A 19559-nucleotide genomic window follows, 5' to 3' on the forward strand; every position below is an offset into this window, starting at 1 on the left:
ACCAACCTAATGGTTCTCTTCATTCTTCTCAAGACCTCCTGCTCTCTAGCTCTCTCATCACCTGCTCCCATACTTGTCTCCAGGACTTTTCCAGAGCCTGTCCCAGCCTATGGAACTCCTTACCCCAATATGTCCGTCTATCTCCTTCTCTATTAGCTTTTAGAGGATCCCTGAAAACCCTCCTATTCAGAGAAGCCTACCCTACCCACACCTAACAACTGTATTTAATTTTGTCCATCTGATCATCCCCCACAGCTACTACCCTTTGTTCCACTTGACCCTTCTAGATTGTAAGCTCTAACGAGCAGGGCCCTCTGATTCCTCCTGTATTGAATTGTATTGTGATGTACTGTCTTCCCTGATGTTGTAAAGCACTGCGCAAACTGAGCAAGTTTGAAGACCCCTGGAATTGAAGATGAGATTCAGAAACTACATGACTCAGTGTACCCTTCCCACCGAGCATGTTGAGGCTAAACATTGAAAGCCTCAAGTTGGCCGTACCGTTTCCTAATCATACCCTCTGCAGATAAAATTCCATTCCACAGGTTATTTGAATATTCTTTACACCTACCTCCACTTGCTCCCCTTTCCTTTTTCCATTTTTCGAGAAACTAGAGCAACTGAACATTTCCTCGTTCTCAGTACATTGGACAGAGGTCGTTGCTGTTCGGGCAAAGCCTGATATTTTGGACCAAGCCGTTCGACATAGGAGCTCCTCATCTAAAAAAAAAAGGTGAGAAACAGATTTATATGCCTCAGTCGCTTATGATTGGTGGTGAGCAGTGACAGCTTTCAGGTGAAATAGCTCAGATGGGTTTCGACTAGAGTCCGAACACGCCTGAGCTCATCCCTGATTTCAATTGGGCAAATGTAATCTATGGGTTAACCTCATAGCAGTAGGGAATTAGAAATATGTGCTGTTTAATTTAAAGTGATTGTAAAGTTATTTATTTTTAAATAACCATCATATTATACTTACCTGCTCTGTGTAATGGTTTTGCACAAAGCAACTCAAACCTCATCTTCTGGGGTCCTCCACCAGCACTCTTGGCTCCTCCTCCCTTCCAAGTGCTCCCAAAGCAAGCTACGGGGGCACTGGTACGTGCTTGATTCCGAGCCAGGCTGTCTGTGCCTATTGACACACACTGCTTGGCCCCACCCCTTGCTCCTTCCTCACAGGATTTGATTGACAGCCTCCATGTCCAGTGAGAAGAGAGAGTGGTGCCGCTGCTTTTGGGCACAGCACTGGATTGAGATCCGGTATAGGTAATTATTTAGGTGGGGACTGACCACTGAAGGTTTTTTACCTTAATGCAGGGAAGGCATTAAGGTAAAAAAAAAAAAACCTTAAAGTGGAGTTCCACCCATTTTTTTATGTTAGTCTGTGCTGCATGCTCTAATCTCATAGTGTTCAGAATGGACAATTTTTATTTAATTTGTTGCTTGTAAATACCTTTATTTTGTAATCCTTCATTACTTCCTCCTCCTTATTTGCCTAGGCTATTTGCAAGGGTTTCTGGGATAGGCATCATGTTTCCCAGTAGTCCTTGCAAACCTGACTGAAACTTATTACATTGCTTGTGCACTGAGCATGTGCGAGATATGGAAAGCTGAAATCCAGGAAGTCATACAGTCTGGCTTCATGATGCCCACACTTAAGATGGGCACGGTCTATTTCTAGATTATAAACTATCTAAATGCTGTAACAACCTAACAAAACGGACCTTAGTTTACAGACTAACTTTACTAGAATACATTAAGCTTGTGTATTACAGGGGTATTTATATTTAAAAAGTGAAATTGTGGGTGGAACTCCCCTTTAAGCCCTTATAGCCATTTTAAGAGGGGTTACAGAAAATTAAATAATACATGAATGTGAACAAACTGAACTGCTCCTTGTTCTGTTCATTGCACAAAACACTATACCCCAGGCAGCCATAGTATGTCAACATGCCATGGGAATATAAGAACTTAGGCCCGGATTCAGAGAGCAATTGCGCCTGCGTAACCATAGTTACGCGGGGCGTGGCCAGGACAGGCATGTGAGAGGACGCGTCTCTCACAGCTCCCAGCGGTGATCCGGTAACGATCCTTCCCCGGCCAAAATTTCGATCCGCAACCACCCTATGCTGGCAGCTGACGACACCGGGATCACAGCGGTACCACCACCGGCACTCTGTACCAGGGGGATGACCCGCAAAGGACAAGGAGAGACCGCAGGGCCGGAGATCCAAGATGGCGCCGCCGCGCTGGCTGTGAAGGGGACGCCTCGTGGAGCGGAGAAATCGGGGCCCAAGCACAGTAAGCAGGGCAAGACCTCGGGCAAAGACCCCCCTAAGGACATGCTCTATTATGCCCAAAAAATGTCGGGGGCTGGGGGACAGGAACAACCGTCCCGCTCTGGGGACGCACACCAGGCCGGGCCTGCTATGCAGGAAGACACTGCCCAGCTGCATTGGGGAGAGGAGGTGGATGGGGATCAGGCCGGCTCCATGCCAGATGGCGGCCAGGCCGATGCACCACAGGCCGCGACTGCAGTGCAGCCCACGCTGGCGGACATATTACAAGCTGTGAACAAATGCACGGCCTCTGTTGACACCATTAAGGAACAGTTTGGCCTGCTGCGGCAGGATATGCAAAAAATTCGTGAACGCACCACTGCGGTGGAAAGCAGGGTCAGTGAGGTGGAGGACCAGATGCACCCCATGGCCCAGGATACCAGGGCAGCTTTGCAGATGGCAAGGGAGGCTTATGACCGTGTAGAAGATATGGAGAACCGTCTTAGACGAAACAACGTCCGCATAGTGGGCCTACCGGAGAGGGTGGAGGGCAAGGACCCCACCACGTTCGTAGAGAACTGGCTATTGGAACTTTTTGGCAAAAAAACACTGTCACCGTTCTTTGCGGTGGAGCGGGCCCACAGAGTCCCTTCGCGCCCACCACAACAGGGGGGCCCCCCCAGATCTATCCTGGCTAAACTGCTTCACTACCGTGACAGGGAGGCAGTGCTCCGCCAGGCCCGGGAAAAAGCCACTATTCAATATAATGGAGTGCGGGTGTCCTTCTATCCGGATTTCTCACAAGAGGTGCAGAGACGCAGGGCGAAATTCCTTGATGTGAAGCGACGGCTGCGAAACCTGCAACTTCCCTACGCAATGCTATACCCTGCGAAGCTCAGAGTGGTGGTTAGGGGCCAAGCCCAATTTTTTGAATCCGCTAAGGAGGCCATGTCGTGGCTGGACCGCAATGAACAATACTTACAAAGGCGAGCGCAGGAGGAAGGAGAGTGAGCCCTGGGACTGGGGTGGGAGGTTTACTGTTTGCCTTCGGGCACCTATTCTGCACAACCGAGAGAATGTCTGAGTTGATCCTGTTTAGGGGGGAGCCCCTACTTTTTCCCTGTTGATCTCCTTTTTCAGACATTTATGCTCCATATAGGAAGATCCATTTCCGCAAAATAAAAATTTTTTTTTTTTTTTTTTTTTGATTCTTTCTTCACCCTCTTGGCCGGGGGACATGATAAGTGGCAGCAAGATGTGAGGAGTGATGCTCTAAACAAAAAGTGTGCTATGCTGATGGTTAATGCGAACAGTGTCAGTCGACAAGTAATCGCAAAAAGAGTTGTATCCGCCCTGTTGGTGGTACGTGGATATTTGGGGCCCGTTTGGTCCACAGGTTACATTAATTTCTATCACTTTTTCAGTTGCCATTCGTGGAAAGAGGTACATGGCACGAGACTTAGGCCTTTGGCCCGCTTGCAAGGTAGTATACAGATGTGGACGGTCCTGGGGGTGGGTCTGCCTTCCCAGACGTGGGACCAGAATGTGTATTTATGCTCACCAGTATATAGTTACATGATTTTAGTGGAGGACTCTCATGGCTAAAGTGCCTATTGTTTCATGGAACGTGAGGGGTATGCATTCACCACTAAAACGTACAATGTTGTTTATGTGTTTAAAGAAATATTTGCCAGGGGTGATTTGCTTTCAGGAGACTCACTTGACGGCGGAGACCGTGTGCTTCCTGAAATACAAATGGGTGGGTAAGGCGTATCACTCTACACACACCTCCTTTTCGAGGGGGGTGAGTGTACTGGTGCATAATGCAGTGGATTTTCAGGAGATCGCAAGTGTCATAGACCCAGAGGGCCGCTATGTATTTGTTCACTGTAAAATTGGTAATTTAATCTGTGTCATAGCATGCGTTTACATTCCCCCGCCCTTCACGGCAGTGGTGCTCCGGCTCCTCCTCTCTTTTTTGGACGGTAGGCCGGAGGCTCCGCTGCTCGCGTTGGGAGATTTCAATTGTTGCTTGGATCAGGTGGCGGATAGACATCCGGCCCCTAGACCCTCTGCCCTCGCTAGGAGTACTCCCCTGGCGCGGTTGTTGCAAGAGGTGGGCTGGGTGGACGTCTGGCGACACCGTAACCCGGGAGGCAGGCAGTATACGTGTTTCTCAAAAACTCACGGCTGTCTGTCCAGGATTGATTTGGGGGTGGGAAATCTGAGCATGCTTCCGCTGATAGCGGACCTGTCACACAGGCCCCGCAGCGTGTCGGATCACTCAGCTCTAGTGATACAGCTCTTAGTGGCTCCGCAGGGGAACTTAGTTAAGGCACCATGGAAATTGAATGCGTTCTGGTTACAGCTCATACGTTCACATGGGGAGATATTGGAGGAGGTACGGGGGTACTTTGCAGCGGGTGCGGGGATGGACATGGAGGTGGAACATTGGGACGCCTTCAAGGAGCATTTTCGAGGCATACTTAGCAGGGAAGTGAACGGGGTTAAAAAGGCCTCAACAGCTTTATTGATTGAAGTAGAGAACAGGGTTCAGGACATGGAGAGGGCCTACGTGGCGGATCCTTCTGACTCGACCAGGGAAACCTAGCAGGCCGCTCAGTCGGCCTACCAGCAACTTCTCTCATCGTCTGCTGAGAAGAAACGTTTTTTTGCAAAACAGGCGTTCTTTGAGGAGGGTGAGAAAACTGGCCGTATACTGGCCCGGATTGCGAACTCCCACCAACGATCGCCGGCTATAGGGGCCATAAGATCTAGCTCTGGAGGATTAGTTTCGCAACCAGAACAGATTATGCAGGAACTGGCGGGTTTCTATGAGACCCTGTACAGCTCGGGCACGGCATACACACAGGGAGACCTAGAGCTATACCTAGCCCAACTGGCCTTCCCAGAACTGAACGCTGACCAGCGTATTCTGCTGGATAAGCCAATCACAGTGGAGGAACTGGTGGGGGCGGTCGGTGCGTTCCCCAACTGCAAGGCCCCGGGGGAAGATGGGCTGCCCATGGAGGTGTATAAACAGTACTCTGAAACATTACTCCCCCAATTACTGAAGGTCTTTAACAAGGCCAGGGAAAGGGGGAATTTACCCCCGTCTATGACTAAGGCTAACATAGTCCTGCTACTTAAGCCAGGCAAAGATCCTGTAGACCCAGGTGCGTACCGCCCCATTTCCTTACTGCAAAGTGATATTAAGATACTGGCCAAGGTGCTGGCCATGCGGCTGAATGGGGTGATAACTTCAATTGTGCATGGAGACCAGGCTGGCTTCATGCCCAATAAATCCACGGCGGTCAACCTTAGGAGGCTGTTCCTTAATATACAGGCACGGGCGGACAACATGGGCAGTAGGGCACTACTGTCCTTAGACGCCACAAAGGCGTTTGATAGTATAGATTGGAACTACCTTTGGACGGTGTTGCAGAAATTCGGGTTTGGTCCGGTTTACATTTCCTGGGTGCGCTTGCTATACTGTCAGCCACAGGCGGCAATAAGGGCGTTTGGCTCCCTGTCAGGGAGTTTCGCACTGAGGAGGGGCACTCGGCAGGGGTGCCCTCTGTCTCCCCTCCTCTTTGCTTTGGCTATTGAGCCGCTGGCCATTAGTATCAGAGCCAACCCCCGCATCACCGGTTTCTGCTATGGAGATGAGCAGGAAAAGGTGATGTTATATGCGGATGATACCCTCCTTTTGCTGGGGGATACGGACACCTCCCTTAGAGAGGCCATGGTAGCGATCACAGAGTTTGGCCGATTTTCCGGTTTACTTATTAACTGGTCAAAGTCGGCCTTGCTGTTGCTGGACGGTGACAACACGCAGGTAATTAATCCCTTGTGCCCTATTCCCATTACTCCCTCCTTTAAGTACCTAGGGGTGCAGATCACGGCTCAGCCGCGGGACTTCATCCGTCTCAATATATCCCCCTTGTTATTGCGATTTAGGGACAAAGTTAAAACTTGGAAGGCCCTGTTGTTATCGGTTGCAGGCCGGGTGAATTTAGTTAAGATGATACTTATGCCACAGTTATTATACTTCCTCCATAACACCCCCATGGTCATCCCCTTGAAAGTTTTCCACACGGTTAATAGTATCTTTCGAGGCCTCATCTGGAGAGACGGGGCTCCTAGGATTAAATTAGAGCACCTACAGAGACCTAAGGATAGCGGGGGATTGGCATTGCCAAACCCCTGGCTGTACTATTTGGCGGCCCAGATGCAGCAGCTGGTCGGTATGTTTCGGCCGGCGGTGCGGTCCTCAGCTCAGAAGCTCCTGGAGCACACCGTGGGCAGAAGTCCGATTCCTGACGCGTTGGAGGCACAGGCCTTTGCTAAACCACATAAGAAATACCCCACTTTTAGTCTAACCCAGAAGGTATGGAATAAGGTCAAATATGTTCAGAATGCGGAAGGATTCACGAAATACAGTCCAATATGGCAGAATGACACCTACACTGAACTCGCCAAGTTGCAATCGGGGACCAGATGGAAAAGATATGGGGTCACACACCTCACACACATATTTCGTAATGGAGTGTTACGTACGTTCCCTGCGTTGCAAGAGGAGTTTGGCTTGCCACAGTCAATGTACTTCTCCTACCTACAGCTGAGGCACGCAGTGGTGGTGCAGGGTCGCTCTTCCGAGTGGTGCCTGTCACCTACTCCTGCTTTTAGTCTTCTGGGGGACGCTGAAACGTCGAAAGGCTTTATCTCCCAGTGCTATACCATTTTGTTGCAATATGTGATGAAGCAGCACCCCCTGAGGATAAGAGAGAGGTGGGAAGCGGATGCGGGAGAGTTGGATGGGGAACAGTGGGAGGAGATTTTTCAGGCGGTGGGCAAGTGCTCCCTGAATGTATCACAAAAGCTTACCCAGTTGTACATCCTGTTACGTACCTATTACACCCCACACAGACTTAGTAAGATGAACCCGCAACTTGACCCTACTTGTACACGCTGTAAGAGAGACCATGGAGATTTGATCCATATGTTATGGAGATGTCCCAAACTCCACACCTATTGGGCAGGAGTGGTGAGTACCATTAACTCAACATTTGGTGTGACTCTTCCGCAGGACCCGAGGGCATGTCTCTTGGGGGCTCTGGAGGAGTACGAATGGGAAGAGGCGGACAGGGAAGTGATTCACAGGGTGTTGTTCCAGGCGAGGAAACTCATCATGGTTCATTGGAGAGCTGAGGCCCCCCCGACCCGTGCTGAGTGGATCACCAACATTGGGACAACGATGAGGATGGAGAAACTGGTATACCAACACAGGGGCAATGCCCACAAGTTTGAGAAGTTATGGGCAAAGTGGTTGGATGTACCGGGCCTAGCCCCGGTGGACTTGGTGATGGATAGGTTGCTGGGTATTAATGTTGGGTGAGATCTGGATGGGTGCGGATGCCATGAGAGCAATGTCCGGAGTGGTGGCGGGGGAGGGGATTCACCTCCAGAATGGGATTGCTATATCTGTACATGTTTGTATGGCCTTGATTTTTTTTTTTCTCTATTTTATGTTTATGTCCCCGACGTGTCGAGGGGATTCTGTATGCCTTGTACCTCTGCAAAACAAATAAAAACTTTTGTTGGATTAAAAAAAAACCATAGTTACGCAGCGCAATTGCTGACTTGCTCCGGCGTTACGAATGCTCCTGATTCAGGAACATCGTAACGCCGACTGCAGCCTAAAATCTGCGTGGCATAAGGCTCTTATGCCACGCAGATTTTAGGCTGCATTCTTGCAAACACCGCTAGGGGGCGCTCCCATTGTGCTCAGTGTATAGTATGCAAATTGCATACTAACACCGATTCACAATGTTGCGCGGGCCCTGCGTACGCAAGTTACGGAGTTTCCGTACGGCGTCTTTAGCGTAAGGCTGCCCCTTCTAATAGTAGGGGCAGCCAATGCTAAAGTATACCCGCCGTTTCCGCGTCGTGAAATTTGAATTTCACGTCGTTTGCGTAAGTGATTCGTGAATGGCGCTGGACGCCATTCACGTTCACTTTGAAGCAAATGACGTCCTTGCGACGTCATTTGCCGCAATGCACGTCGGGAAAGTTTCCCGACGGCGCATGCGCTTTACGATCGGCGCGGGAACGCGCCTAATTTAAATGATTCCCGCCCCCTGCGGGATCATTTAAATTGCGCGCGCTTACGCCAGGCAATTTTGCCGGCGCGCCCTCGCAATTTACGGAGCTACTGCTCCGTGAATCGAGGGCAGCGGCGCAAATTTGCGGGGGGTGCAGGGCAAAATCGTTGCCCTGTGCCTCCGTAATTTATGCGCAAATCTTACTGAATCCGGGCCTTTGTGTTATCAAGAGAGCAGTTTGATTTGGCAGCTGCTGGAGATTAAAGTTCAGGTGTCTCTCTCAGACTGAAAATATATTTTGGACAACCTGCTTTATTTATTGGCTTTGGAGTAAATCTATTGGGGACATGACTGGTGTAGCACTGACAGGCCATGTACAGTACAGGCATCATCATGAATAAGAGCAATGTATACAGCAAGCTCTTACAAAGTATTTGCAAAGCTTTAAGCCAGAGGCAAGTGGCTTTTTTTAAAGTCTTTAAAGAGGACCTGTCACCAGGCCAGGATCAACATCAATCATCCCATAACATTATACTGACTGGGCCAGATTCACAAAGAGATACAACGGCGTATCTCCTGATACGCCGTCGTATCTCTGAGATCCGACGGTCGGATCTATGCGACTGATTCATAAGAATCAGTTACGCATAGATCTCCCTTAGATCCGACAGGTGTAAGTGACTTACACCGTCGGATCTTAGGCTGCAATCTTCCGCTGTCCACTAGGTGGCGTTTCGTGTTTTACTCGCGACGAATATGCAAATGAGGAGATACGCCGATTCAGATACGAACGCCCGCCCGTCACTTTTTTTTATGTCGTTTGCGTTCGGCTTTTTCCGGCGGATAGTTACCCCTGCTATATGAGGGGTAGCTAATGTTAAGTATGGCCGTCGTTCCCGCGCCGAGTTTTGAATTTTTACGTCATTTGCGTAAGTCGGTCGCGAATACGGATGGCCGTAATTTACGTTAACGCCGAAAACAATGACGTCCTAGCGACGTCATTTGGAGCATGCGCACTGGGAAATTTTGCCGACAGCGCATGCGCAGTTAAATCGGCGCGGGGACGCACCTGATTTAAATTGTACACTCCCCCTAGCTGCGGAATTTGAATTCCGCCGGGGGAGTTACGATCCGCCGGCACAAGTTTGGAGATAAGTGCTTTGTGAATACTGCACTAGCCTCGCAAAATTGCGCCGGCGGATCGTAAATCACATAGATTACGCGGATCTAAAGATCCGCTAATCTATGTGAATCTGGCCCTATGTGCATGGAAATTAAGCTTAACATATTCTTAAACATGTTCCCTCCCCATTCTATCCCACCTATCCTGTCTACCAGTGGCGGCTGTTGCTCAAAATTTTTGGGGGGGCGCAAACGTAAAAAAAAAATTGCAGCCTCACTGTGCCCATCAAATGCAGCCACTGTGCCATCAATTGTCACCACTGTGCCATGCCATCAAACGCAGCCACTGTGCCACTAATTGTCACCACTGTGCCATGCCATCAAACGCAGCCACTGTGCCATCAATTGTCACCACTGTGCCATGCCATCAAACACAGCCACTGTGCCATCAATAAAACCATATCTTCTAATATTTATTCAAGAATAGCAGTCTGATGAGGAAGAGAATGCCACATTTGATGTGTAAGAGTATTCACCCCTTGTATCAGCCTGATACTATCAGGCATTTCGTAATTATTATAGTTATGGTGGATTTAGAACGTTCTTAGCTACTTTGTTGTGGAAAATGTTAATGTAGCTTCATCCATACATTCCTAGTAGTGCCCTTCGTCGCCTCTGTGCCCTGTAAAGTGCCCCTCCCCCCCCTCGCCTGGCACTTACCTTTACTGGAGTCAGCCATCAACGTCCCTCGATGTCTTCTACCGCCCTCGATGACTGACAGGCGTCTCAGCCAATCAGGTTACCTGTAGCCAGAATTAGCCAACCTGATTGGCTGGGACGCCTGTCAGTCTTATCCAAGGAGCGCATCCCTAGTGCGTTCCTTGTATAAGCTTCCGGGACCCAAGGGCTGTACTCGGAAAGCCTATCAGAGCCGTACAGCCAACCAGCTGCCGTTATTCAGATGGCCGGACATGAGCGACGACCATCTGAATAGAACAGCGGCAGTGGCGATAATAACATAGATTCGTGCAATGCATGAATCTATGTTATTAGACTCAGTGGCGGTGAGAGCCAGAGGGAGTGGCGCTCCAGCGCCCTCTATGGACGAACCGCCACTGCCCATGTGTAAAAAAGATGTATATGCTTACCTTTTTTTTAGTTCTGTCTGATCTGGTCACGTGATTCTACAGCTTTAGCTCCCCTGGGTCATGGAGCACTCAACATTGGCTGGGAATGCTGAGAGTTGTGGCTCAGCCATTGTATTCTGACAATGGAATTCTTCTGCTGCCAAAATACACTTTTCAGCAGCTGCAGAGTTTTCCCAACAGTTCCATTCCACAGAAGTCTATCATTAGATCATCTTCTATTGAGCTGAAGAACGGTCATAGATGGATCAAAATTCAGCTGGTCCCTGCTGAACCAGCTGAATTTCAATCCATATATTGACAGCTTTAGACTATGGGGCAGATCCACAAAGAAATTACGGCGTAATTTCAAAATTCCCGCGTCGTATCTTTGTTTTGAATCCTCAAAACAAGATACAACGGCATCTGTGTTAGATCCGACAGGCGTACGCCTTAGTACGCCGTCGGATCTAAGATGCAATTTTCCGGCGGCCGCTGGGTGGCGTTAACGTCGTAATCCACGTAGAGTATGCAAATTAGCTTTTTCCGACGATCCACGAACGTACGAGCGGCCGTCGCATTCTTTTACGTCGTTTCCGTTCGGCTTTTTCCGGCATATAGTTAAAGCTGCTATCTGGTGGCGTACTCAATGTTAAGTATGGCCGTCGTTCCCGCGTCTAATTTTGAAATTTTTACGTCATTTGCGTATGTCGTCCGTGAATGGGGCTGGACGCCATTTACGTTCACGACGAAAACAGTGACGTCCTTGCGACGTCATTTGGAGCAATGCACCCTGGGAGTTTTGAGGGACGGGGCATGCGCAGTTTGTTCGGCGCGGGGACGCGCGTCATTTAAATGAAACACGCCTCCTACTCGCCGCATTTGAATTCGGCGCCCTTACGCCGCGAGAAATACACTACGCCGCCGTAACTTACGGCGCAAATTCTTTCTGGATTCAAACCAAAGCCAGGTATGTTACGGCGGAGTAGCGTATCTCAGATACTCTGCGCCGGTGCAGATCTTTGAGGATCTGCCCCTGTGTGTACAGAGACCCATATTATAAATGTTTAATCAGCCTATCTACCATGAGTAATAAAGAATTAGGACTGATTGAAGAGTTCAGAGACCACAAAAACACACAAGGCCATAGGCTGTGCATGTTTTTATAAGCCACAGAACACTAAAGTGTGCCCTGATATCCTTAAACTGGCCATACGCCAATGGAATTTTATTCAAACATTTGTAGTGAAATTCAGAAAAATTGTTCATCGGAGCATTCAGTAATACCATCATGGATTCAACAAATTTCATATGAAGACCCTAGAAAGTTTAGTTAGATTTCAATGCCAATGTTTCATATTCAATGTTTAATTACAGGATCCATGCTTATTACAATAAATACAAATTTTCACGTATGAAAACTACATTTACAGTTAGAATTTTGTTTGTTAAAAAAAAATGCCCTTCTTTTAACCACTTCAATACCGGGCTTTTATACACACCTCATTACCGGGCGTATTCTGGCACTTCTCTCCTACATGTAAAAATCATCATTCTTTTGCTAGAAAATTACGCAGAACCCCCAAATATTATATATGTTTTTTTAGCAGACACCCTAGGGAATAAAACGACGGTCATTGCAACGTTTTATCTTGCACGGTATTCGCGCAATAATTTTTCAAACGCCCTTTTTTTAGGAAAAAAATTGTTTTATGAATTAAAAAAATAACAAAACAGTTAGCCCAATTTTTTTGTATAATGTGAAAGATTATGTTACACCGAGTAAATAGATACCTAACATGTCACGCTTTAAAATTGCGCATACTCATGGAATGGCGCCAAACTTCGGTACTTAAAAATCTCCATAGGCAACGCTTTAATTTTTTTTTACAGGTTACCAGTTTAGATTTACAGAGGCGATCTAGTTCTAGATTTGTTGCTGGCACTCTAACGCACGCGGCGATACCTCACATATGTGGTTTAAACGGCGTTCACATATGTCGCGGGACTTACGTGTGCGTTCGCTACTGTGCGCGAGCTACCGGGGACAGGAGCGTTTTAATTTTATTTTTTATTCTTTTATTTATTTTTTTACTTCTTTTTAAAAAAAATTACACTTCTTTTCTAATTTTTTTTTTTTTACTTTTATTCCTATTACAAGGAATGTAAACATCCCTTGTAATAGGAAATGTGTGTGACAGGTCCTCTTTATGGAGAGATGCGGGGTCAATAAGACCCCACATCTCTCCCCCAGGCTGGAAACCATGAGATTGGTGAAAAAAAATTCACTGATCTCATGAATACTGTTGCTTACTAGCCGCAATTGCGGCTTTGTTTACTTACAGGGACCCGGACGTGACGTCATCACATCGCGCCCGGGTCCTCCGACGGTCATAGAGATGACTGGTGACCATCTGGTCACCAGTCATCTCTATGCTTCCTGCGAGCGCCGGACGATTCTTTCTCCGGGCCCCCGATGGCCCGGAGAGGCACCGGAGAGCCCGGAGAGGCACCGGATGGCGGCGGGAGGGGGGGGATGTCCCCTCCCGCCGCCTGTAAGAACGATCAAGCGGTGGAACCGCCGCTATGATCGTTCTTATGTTGCGCAGAATCGCCGGCAGAACACAAGGATATCTGGATGATGCCTCTAGCTGCAGGTATCATTCAGATATCCACCCGCAAAGCCCAGGACGTCATTTGACGTCCACCCAGGATGGGAGATCCCATCTGTGGACGTCAAATGACAATGGGCGGGTATTGAAGTGGTTAATTCACTCATCGCTACGTTGGAAAATTAACATCGATTCGACCCCACTAACTATAAGAATATAAATGTTTCTACTGGTGTGTGGCTTACTTTAGTAGTTTACAAACCAACTGATATAGACAGACTGTGATTGAAGGACATTGACTCTGGTGGCCAGAAATTGTAAAATACACAGACATACCTGGGCAGATTTTTAGGTAAAAATTTGCCTTCATCTATCAACAAATTGTTCCCAACCTGAGAAAGCAACATTGGAAGAATTCCCCTCAGTTCTTGCTCTCATGACAACTGTTAAATTTAGGGTGGTTGTAAACCTCAGATATGAAATATGAACAAAGCCCATCCCTCTATAGTGTGTACTTTTATTGCGTCTCAATCAAGAGCACTAATAGGCAGATTCACAAAGACTTACGACGGCGTATCAGTAGATACGCCGTCAAAAGTCTGAATCCGCGCCGTCGTATCTTTAAGCGTATGCTTAAATTGAGATACACTTCTCTGTTGCTAAGATACGACCAGCGTAAGTCTCCTACGCCGACGTATCTTAGCTGCAAATTTACGTTGGCCGCTAGGGGCATGTACGGCGATTTACGCCGAGAATATGTAAATTTGCAAGATATGCCTATTCACAAACGTACGCACGCCCGTCGCAGTAAGATACGCCGTTTACGTAAGGCGTTTTCAGGCGTAAAGATAAACCACCAAAAAAATGGCGCAGCCAATGTTAAGTATGGACGTCGGGACAGCCGTAGAATTTCACGTCATTTACGTCGCTTGTGTAAGCCGATTCAGAATGGGGCTGGGCGTAGGTTACGTTCACGTCGAAAGCATTGACTATTTGCAACGTGATTTTGAGCATGCGCACTGGGATACGTTCACGGACGGCGCATGCGCCGTTCGTTAGGTGCGTCATTTACGTGAGGTCACAATTCATTACCATACAACACGCCCACTACAGCCTACTTTGAATTACACGCGTTTACGCCGGCCCATTTACGATACGCCGCCGTAACTTAGGACGCAAATGCTTTGTGAATACTGCACTTGCCTCTCTAAGTTGCGGCGGCGTAGCGTAAATAAGATACGCTACGCCCACACAAAGTTACGCCGCCCTACGTGAATCTGGGCCTAAGTGTATTTTTTGTCTGCTGCCTCATTCCTCTATCAGCATGAGTCACTTCTGACAAGTTTTCCTGACACCAAGAGAAAAAAGGTGACAGGGGAGCACATTCCAGTTGATTGACAGCCTCAGCTCTGTTCCTGTGTGCTGCGTGAAGGGGGTGAGTCCCTTTGCTCCAATAAACTTTCAGAGCTCTCCTCACTAAGCTCTGCAGAGTGTAACGTCAGTTCTCCACCCCCTTTTTTCTGACAGCGCAGGCAAGCTTTATTATTCGGAATTTTGAATTGGATGTAGAGAAGAGAAGACAGCAGATAAACAGGTACAACATATGTAGGAGGATTTGTTTCATCTTTGAGTATCACCTGAGGCCAGGCATCTCGGTTGGTATGTAAGGGTTTACAACCACTTAAAATTCTATCTGACATTGGTCAGCAGGAAAAACAGTGGGGTAAATCTTCCCAGGAAAGAAAGCACAAAAAAACTTCCCCATAAAAATAAAGGGGTAGATCCACAAAAGAATTACGCCGGCGTATCTCTTGATACGCCGCGTAATTTCAAATTTTGCGCGTCGTATCTTTGTTTTGTATCTACAAAATAAGATACGACGGCATCTCGGATGGATCCGACAGGCGTACGTCTTAGTACGTCGTCGGATCTAAGATGCCATTTTTCGGCGGCCGCTAGGTGGCGTTTCCGTTGAATTCCGCGTCGAGTATGCAAATTAGCTAGTTACGGCGATCCACGAACGTACGTCCGGTCGGCGCATTTTTTTACGTCGTTTGCGTTCGGCTTTTTCCGGCGTATAGTTAAAGCTGCTATTCTGAGGCGTACTCAATGTTAAGTATGGCCGTCGTTCCCGTGTAGAAATTTAAAATTTTTACGTCGTTTGCGTAAGTCGTTCGCGAATAGGGATTTGCGTAGAATGACGTCACCGTTGTGAGCATTGGCTTGTTCCGGGTTAATTTCGAGCATGCGCACTGGGATACCCCCACGGACGGCGCAAAATACATAGTTTACGTAGGGTCACGACGTATTTACATAAAACACGCCCTCATCACAGAGATTTGAATTGCGCGCTCTTACGCCGCCAAAGATACACTACGCCGCCGTAACTTACGGCGCAAATTCTTTGAGGATTCGAAAAAAAAAAAGTTACGGCGGCGTAGTGTATCTTAGATACGCTGCGCCCGGCGGATTCTTGCACGAAGGTACGTGGATCTGCCCCAAAATGTCAATCTGTGTATCTCACAGCAACCAACCAGATTCTCTGTTTGCAGTAAAAGAGAACAAAACAATTTGAGTGGGGTCAAAGACAATTCTTCTCTTAAACCCGTGAACATGTGTAGCAAGTGCAGCAAAGTGGGCAGGAGAGGAAGCAATGGATGCCATGATGTTTTTAGTTACGGTGCCTTACAAGGCCCAAGCCTAGGGCAGCACTTTGCAGGGGAGCAGCATAAAAAGAGTCCCCGCCGGCTTGTGCTACACTTTTAGGATAGAGCAAGGGATGGTTATAGCCCCTGTTAATTATTTTTTTGCCATCCGTTCATTTCCTTTCATTTCCTGCCCCATAGCCAAACAGGAAGTGAGAGGAAATCTCTGCAGATTAAGCTAAATCTCCACTGGAAAATTTCAGGGCAAGCCTTAAACAGGAAGAGGTGTGGTCTTGACAGGAAGGGGTGGATTATATTTAAATTAGGGGTTGCACAAGTTTAGTCAGGCCTAGGGCAGCACAAAACCTAAATACACCACTGCTTACCACTGGCTAGTTTAACAGGTAATCCAGCAACTCTGTTTGGAGTGATTAGTCTTTGCTCATCAGGGAACCAAGCTTCATTGATGGCATTTTTAGTAGAGAAATGGATCAGCCGCTGTCGCAGTTCAGTTACAGCTAAGTCTGGTTTGCCATTCAGTATCATTGCTGCAATACCTAGAACAGAAATTTACATAATAGTGACCAACAAATCAATTTGTCAGAAGAAATAGAAATTATGTCAATACATAAAACATTAAAATGTGCATTTTGTATTTGTATTTTCTTTCGAAAATCGTAACTTAGAATTTTAATTCAAATTTCCCACCATTAGTGGGCCGCAGTAACTGCCGATTTTCGTGCGGCCATCGAATTTGAGTGATCGGGCGAGATTATGAGAGATCCTTTTTTTTTTTTACAGGCTTTAAGTAGCTCGGTCAGATTGGTTTGACAATATTGGCCTGGATTCAAGAAGCAATTGCGCCTGTGTAACCATAAGTTACACAGCACAATTGCTTACTTCCCCCGGCGTAACGAATGCTCCTGATTCAGGAACCTCGTTACGCCGACTGCAGCCTAAGATATGCGCGGCATAAGGCTCTTATGCCCGCATATCTTAGGCTGCATTCTTGCGATGGCCGCTAGGTGGCGTTCCCGTTGTGCTCAGCGTATAGTATGCAAATTGCATACTAACACCGATTCACAACGTTGCGCGAGCCTTGTGTACGCAGTTTACGTCGTTTCCGTACGGCGGTTTTCGCGTAAGGCTGCCCCTGCTATTTGCAGGCGCAGCCAATGTTACGTATACCCGTCATTCCCGCGTCGCGAAATTTGAAATTTACGTACTTTGCGTAAGTGATTCGTGAATGGCGCTGGACGCCATTCACGTTCACTTTGAAGCAAATGACGTCCTTGCGACGTCATTTGCCGCAATGCACGTCGGGAAAGTTTCCCGACGGAGCATGCGCTCTGCGATCGGTGCGGGAACGCGCCTAATTGAAATGATTCCTGCCCCCTACGGGATCATTTAAATTGCGCACGCTTACGCCGGGCATTTTGCCGGCGCGCCCGCGCAATTTACGGAGCTTCTGCTCCGTGAATCGAGGGCAGCGCAAAAAAATTGCGGGGGAGCAGGGCAAAAACGTTGCCCTGCGCCTCCGTAAAAAAAGCGCAATTGTTACTGAATCCGGGCCATTGATTATAATATAGTATTTGTTATTGTTGTAGAATGGCACAGGCCTCCACAATGGGAATACCATGAAAATTAGGGTTAGGCGGCCAATCTTAGGCCCAAGCCCCATAGTAAAAGATACAGAGACATATAAAAAAAAACAAAAAACAAATCCAAGCTACTGGTAAGAATTTTTCTACTGATCTAAAATGCCACGGGTTACTGTAATTTGCATAAAGCCTTGGCACTTTGCATGGCCCAGTGTATTTTGTATGTGCCCATACCTGCTACATGTGCTGCTGCTTGTGAAGTTCCACTTTTAGATATAAAGCAAGTGCTGCAGTCACTAGAGGCTCCTATAATATCATCTCCTGGAGCAAACAAGTCAACGCAATTTCCAAAATTTGTACCAAGCACTCCCATTGCTACTGGCTGGTCCTCATAATTAGTGGCTCCGACAGTTATAACCTGTATAAGACAAAGGTGTCCAATAAATCACATTTTCTCACAGAATGAAAAATGACAAGAGCAGCAATTCTCAACCCAAAAAAGTGGTCCTGGCTAATCCGCGCAGTTGATTTTAGACAGTTTTGGTTTACAGCCCTTATGCAACCAACAGACATTAGAATATAGCAATAATGTAGAAGTAACGTATTAGAAAATGCTAGTAAGGCAATGGCCTACTGGTTAATATGATATATTGGACAACGGCATGATAAGCCTTTTAAAGGGATAAATCATTGGTTTCTAGTGAAGTAATAAAACTTCATTCTGGACCACAATACATCAGTATTTCGTACCTCTGGCTCAGATGCTGGGGAATACAGACAGGCATCATCCTTATAATTCCCAGCGGCTGCAATGATCACCACACCAGATTTGATGAGAGTATGACAGGCCATATTGAGTGTTCGGCTAAATCCCCCAACAAAGGGGATAAGGATGATCAGGGGGCTATATGGCTGTTCAATCAACGTCTTCCTGATGTACTCCAGACCTGAAAAGGATACAGAATTCCTCATATTGAAGTTGAATTTTTCTGATAAGTGGACTGGTAGTATATTTATCATATGATACAAAAGAATAAGGCTCCATTCACAATTGTACTACACCGAAGTTGCTCGGACTAGGAGTGCAACTTCCATACAACTTTGGATGGAGGAAACTTGGAAAAGACTTTTGCTTTGACCAGTGATAATGGACAACTGTTGCATTGTATAACATTAAGGTACAACTGTAACTTTTAAGGGTTAACATATATATATATATATATATATAAGGGATCCATATACTGAACTTGGTGTGGAGTTATTCACTTTAAGGTCTTCACAAAGGACAGGGGGGCACTCTTTACGTCTAGAGGAAAAGAGATTTCATCTCCAAATACAGACACGTTTCTTCACAGTAAGAGCTGTGAAAATGTGCAATAGACTCCCTCCAAAGGTGGTTCTGGCCAGCTCAGTAGATTGCTTTAAGAGAGGCCTGGATTCTTTCCCAAATGTTAATAATATAACTGGTTACTGACATTTATAGGTAAAGTTGATCCGGGGAAAATCCGATTGCCTCTCGGGGGATCAGGAAGGAATTTTTCCCCTGCTGTAGCAAATTGGATCATGCTCTGCTGGGGGTTTTCGCCTTCCTCTGGATCAACTGTGGGTATAGAATTGGGTATGTGGGATTGTATGATTGATATATATATATATATATATATATATATTTATATATATATATATATATTTTATGGTTGAACTGGATGAACTTGACTAACTATGTAACTATATATACTTACCCATTAGACTGCCACTAATTGTTCCTTTACCCTGGCAATTCAAAACTCGCAGGCTGCGGAGGTTGACACCTTTGGCAACACCCGCGTCTCTTCCATTTACGACTCCAGCCATATGTGTTCCATGACTTTCACATTTACTGGCCTGCAAAAAAAGTAAATAAATATCTGACATCACAGAAGCTCAGTTATTCTGTACATGGTTCTTACTAAACCAAAACATTAGGGGCCAGATTCAGGTACATTTGCGCGGTGTAACGTATCGTCTTTACGTTACATCGCCGCAAGTTTTCAGCGCAAGTGCCGGATTCACCAAGCACTTGCGTGTAAACTTTC

The 19559-nt window shown here is 47.0% G+C and overlaps 1 protein-coding gene across 2 annotated transcripts in view; it reads right to left on the reverse strand.

Moving 5' to 3' along the window:
- The window catches only part of PCSK9 (proprotein convertase subtilisin/kexin type 9), a 53714-nt gene that overhangs the window by 15907 nt on the left and 18248 nt on the right, over positions 1–19559 (reverse strand). For both annotated transcript variants that reach the window (XM_040360407.1, XM_040360408.1), the window contains exons 6-10: positions 19227–19368; positions 18238–18434; positions 17722–17905; positions 16273–16443; positions 572–720 (exon numbers count right to left, since the gene is read on the reverse strand). In XM_040360407.1, coding sequence (XP_040216341.1) covers positions 572–720; positions 16273–16443; positions 17722–17905; positions 18238–18434; positions 19227–19368 — 843 coding nt within the window. The remainder of the gene's footprint in view (positions 1–571; positions 721–16272; positions 16444–17721; positions 17906–18237; positions 18435–19226; positions 19369–19559) is intronic.

This window comes from Rana temporaria, chromosome 7, assembly GCF_905171775.1.
Source record: "Rana temporaria chromosome 7, aRanTem1.1, whole genome shotgun sequence".
Lineage (NCBI taxonomy): Eukaryota > Metazoa > Chordata > Amphibia > Anura > Ranidae > Rana > Rana temporaria.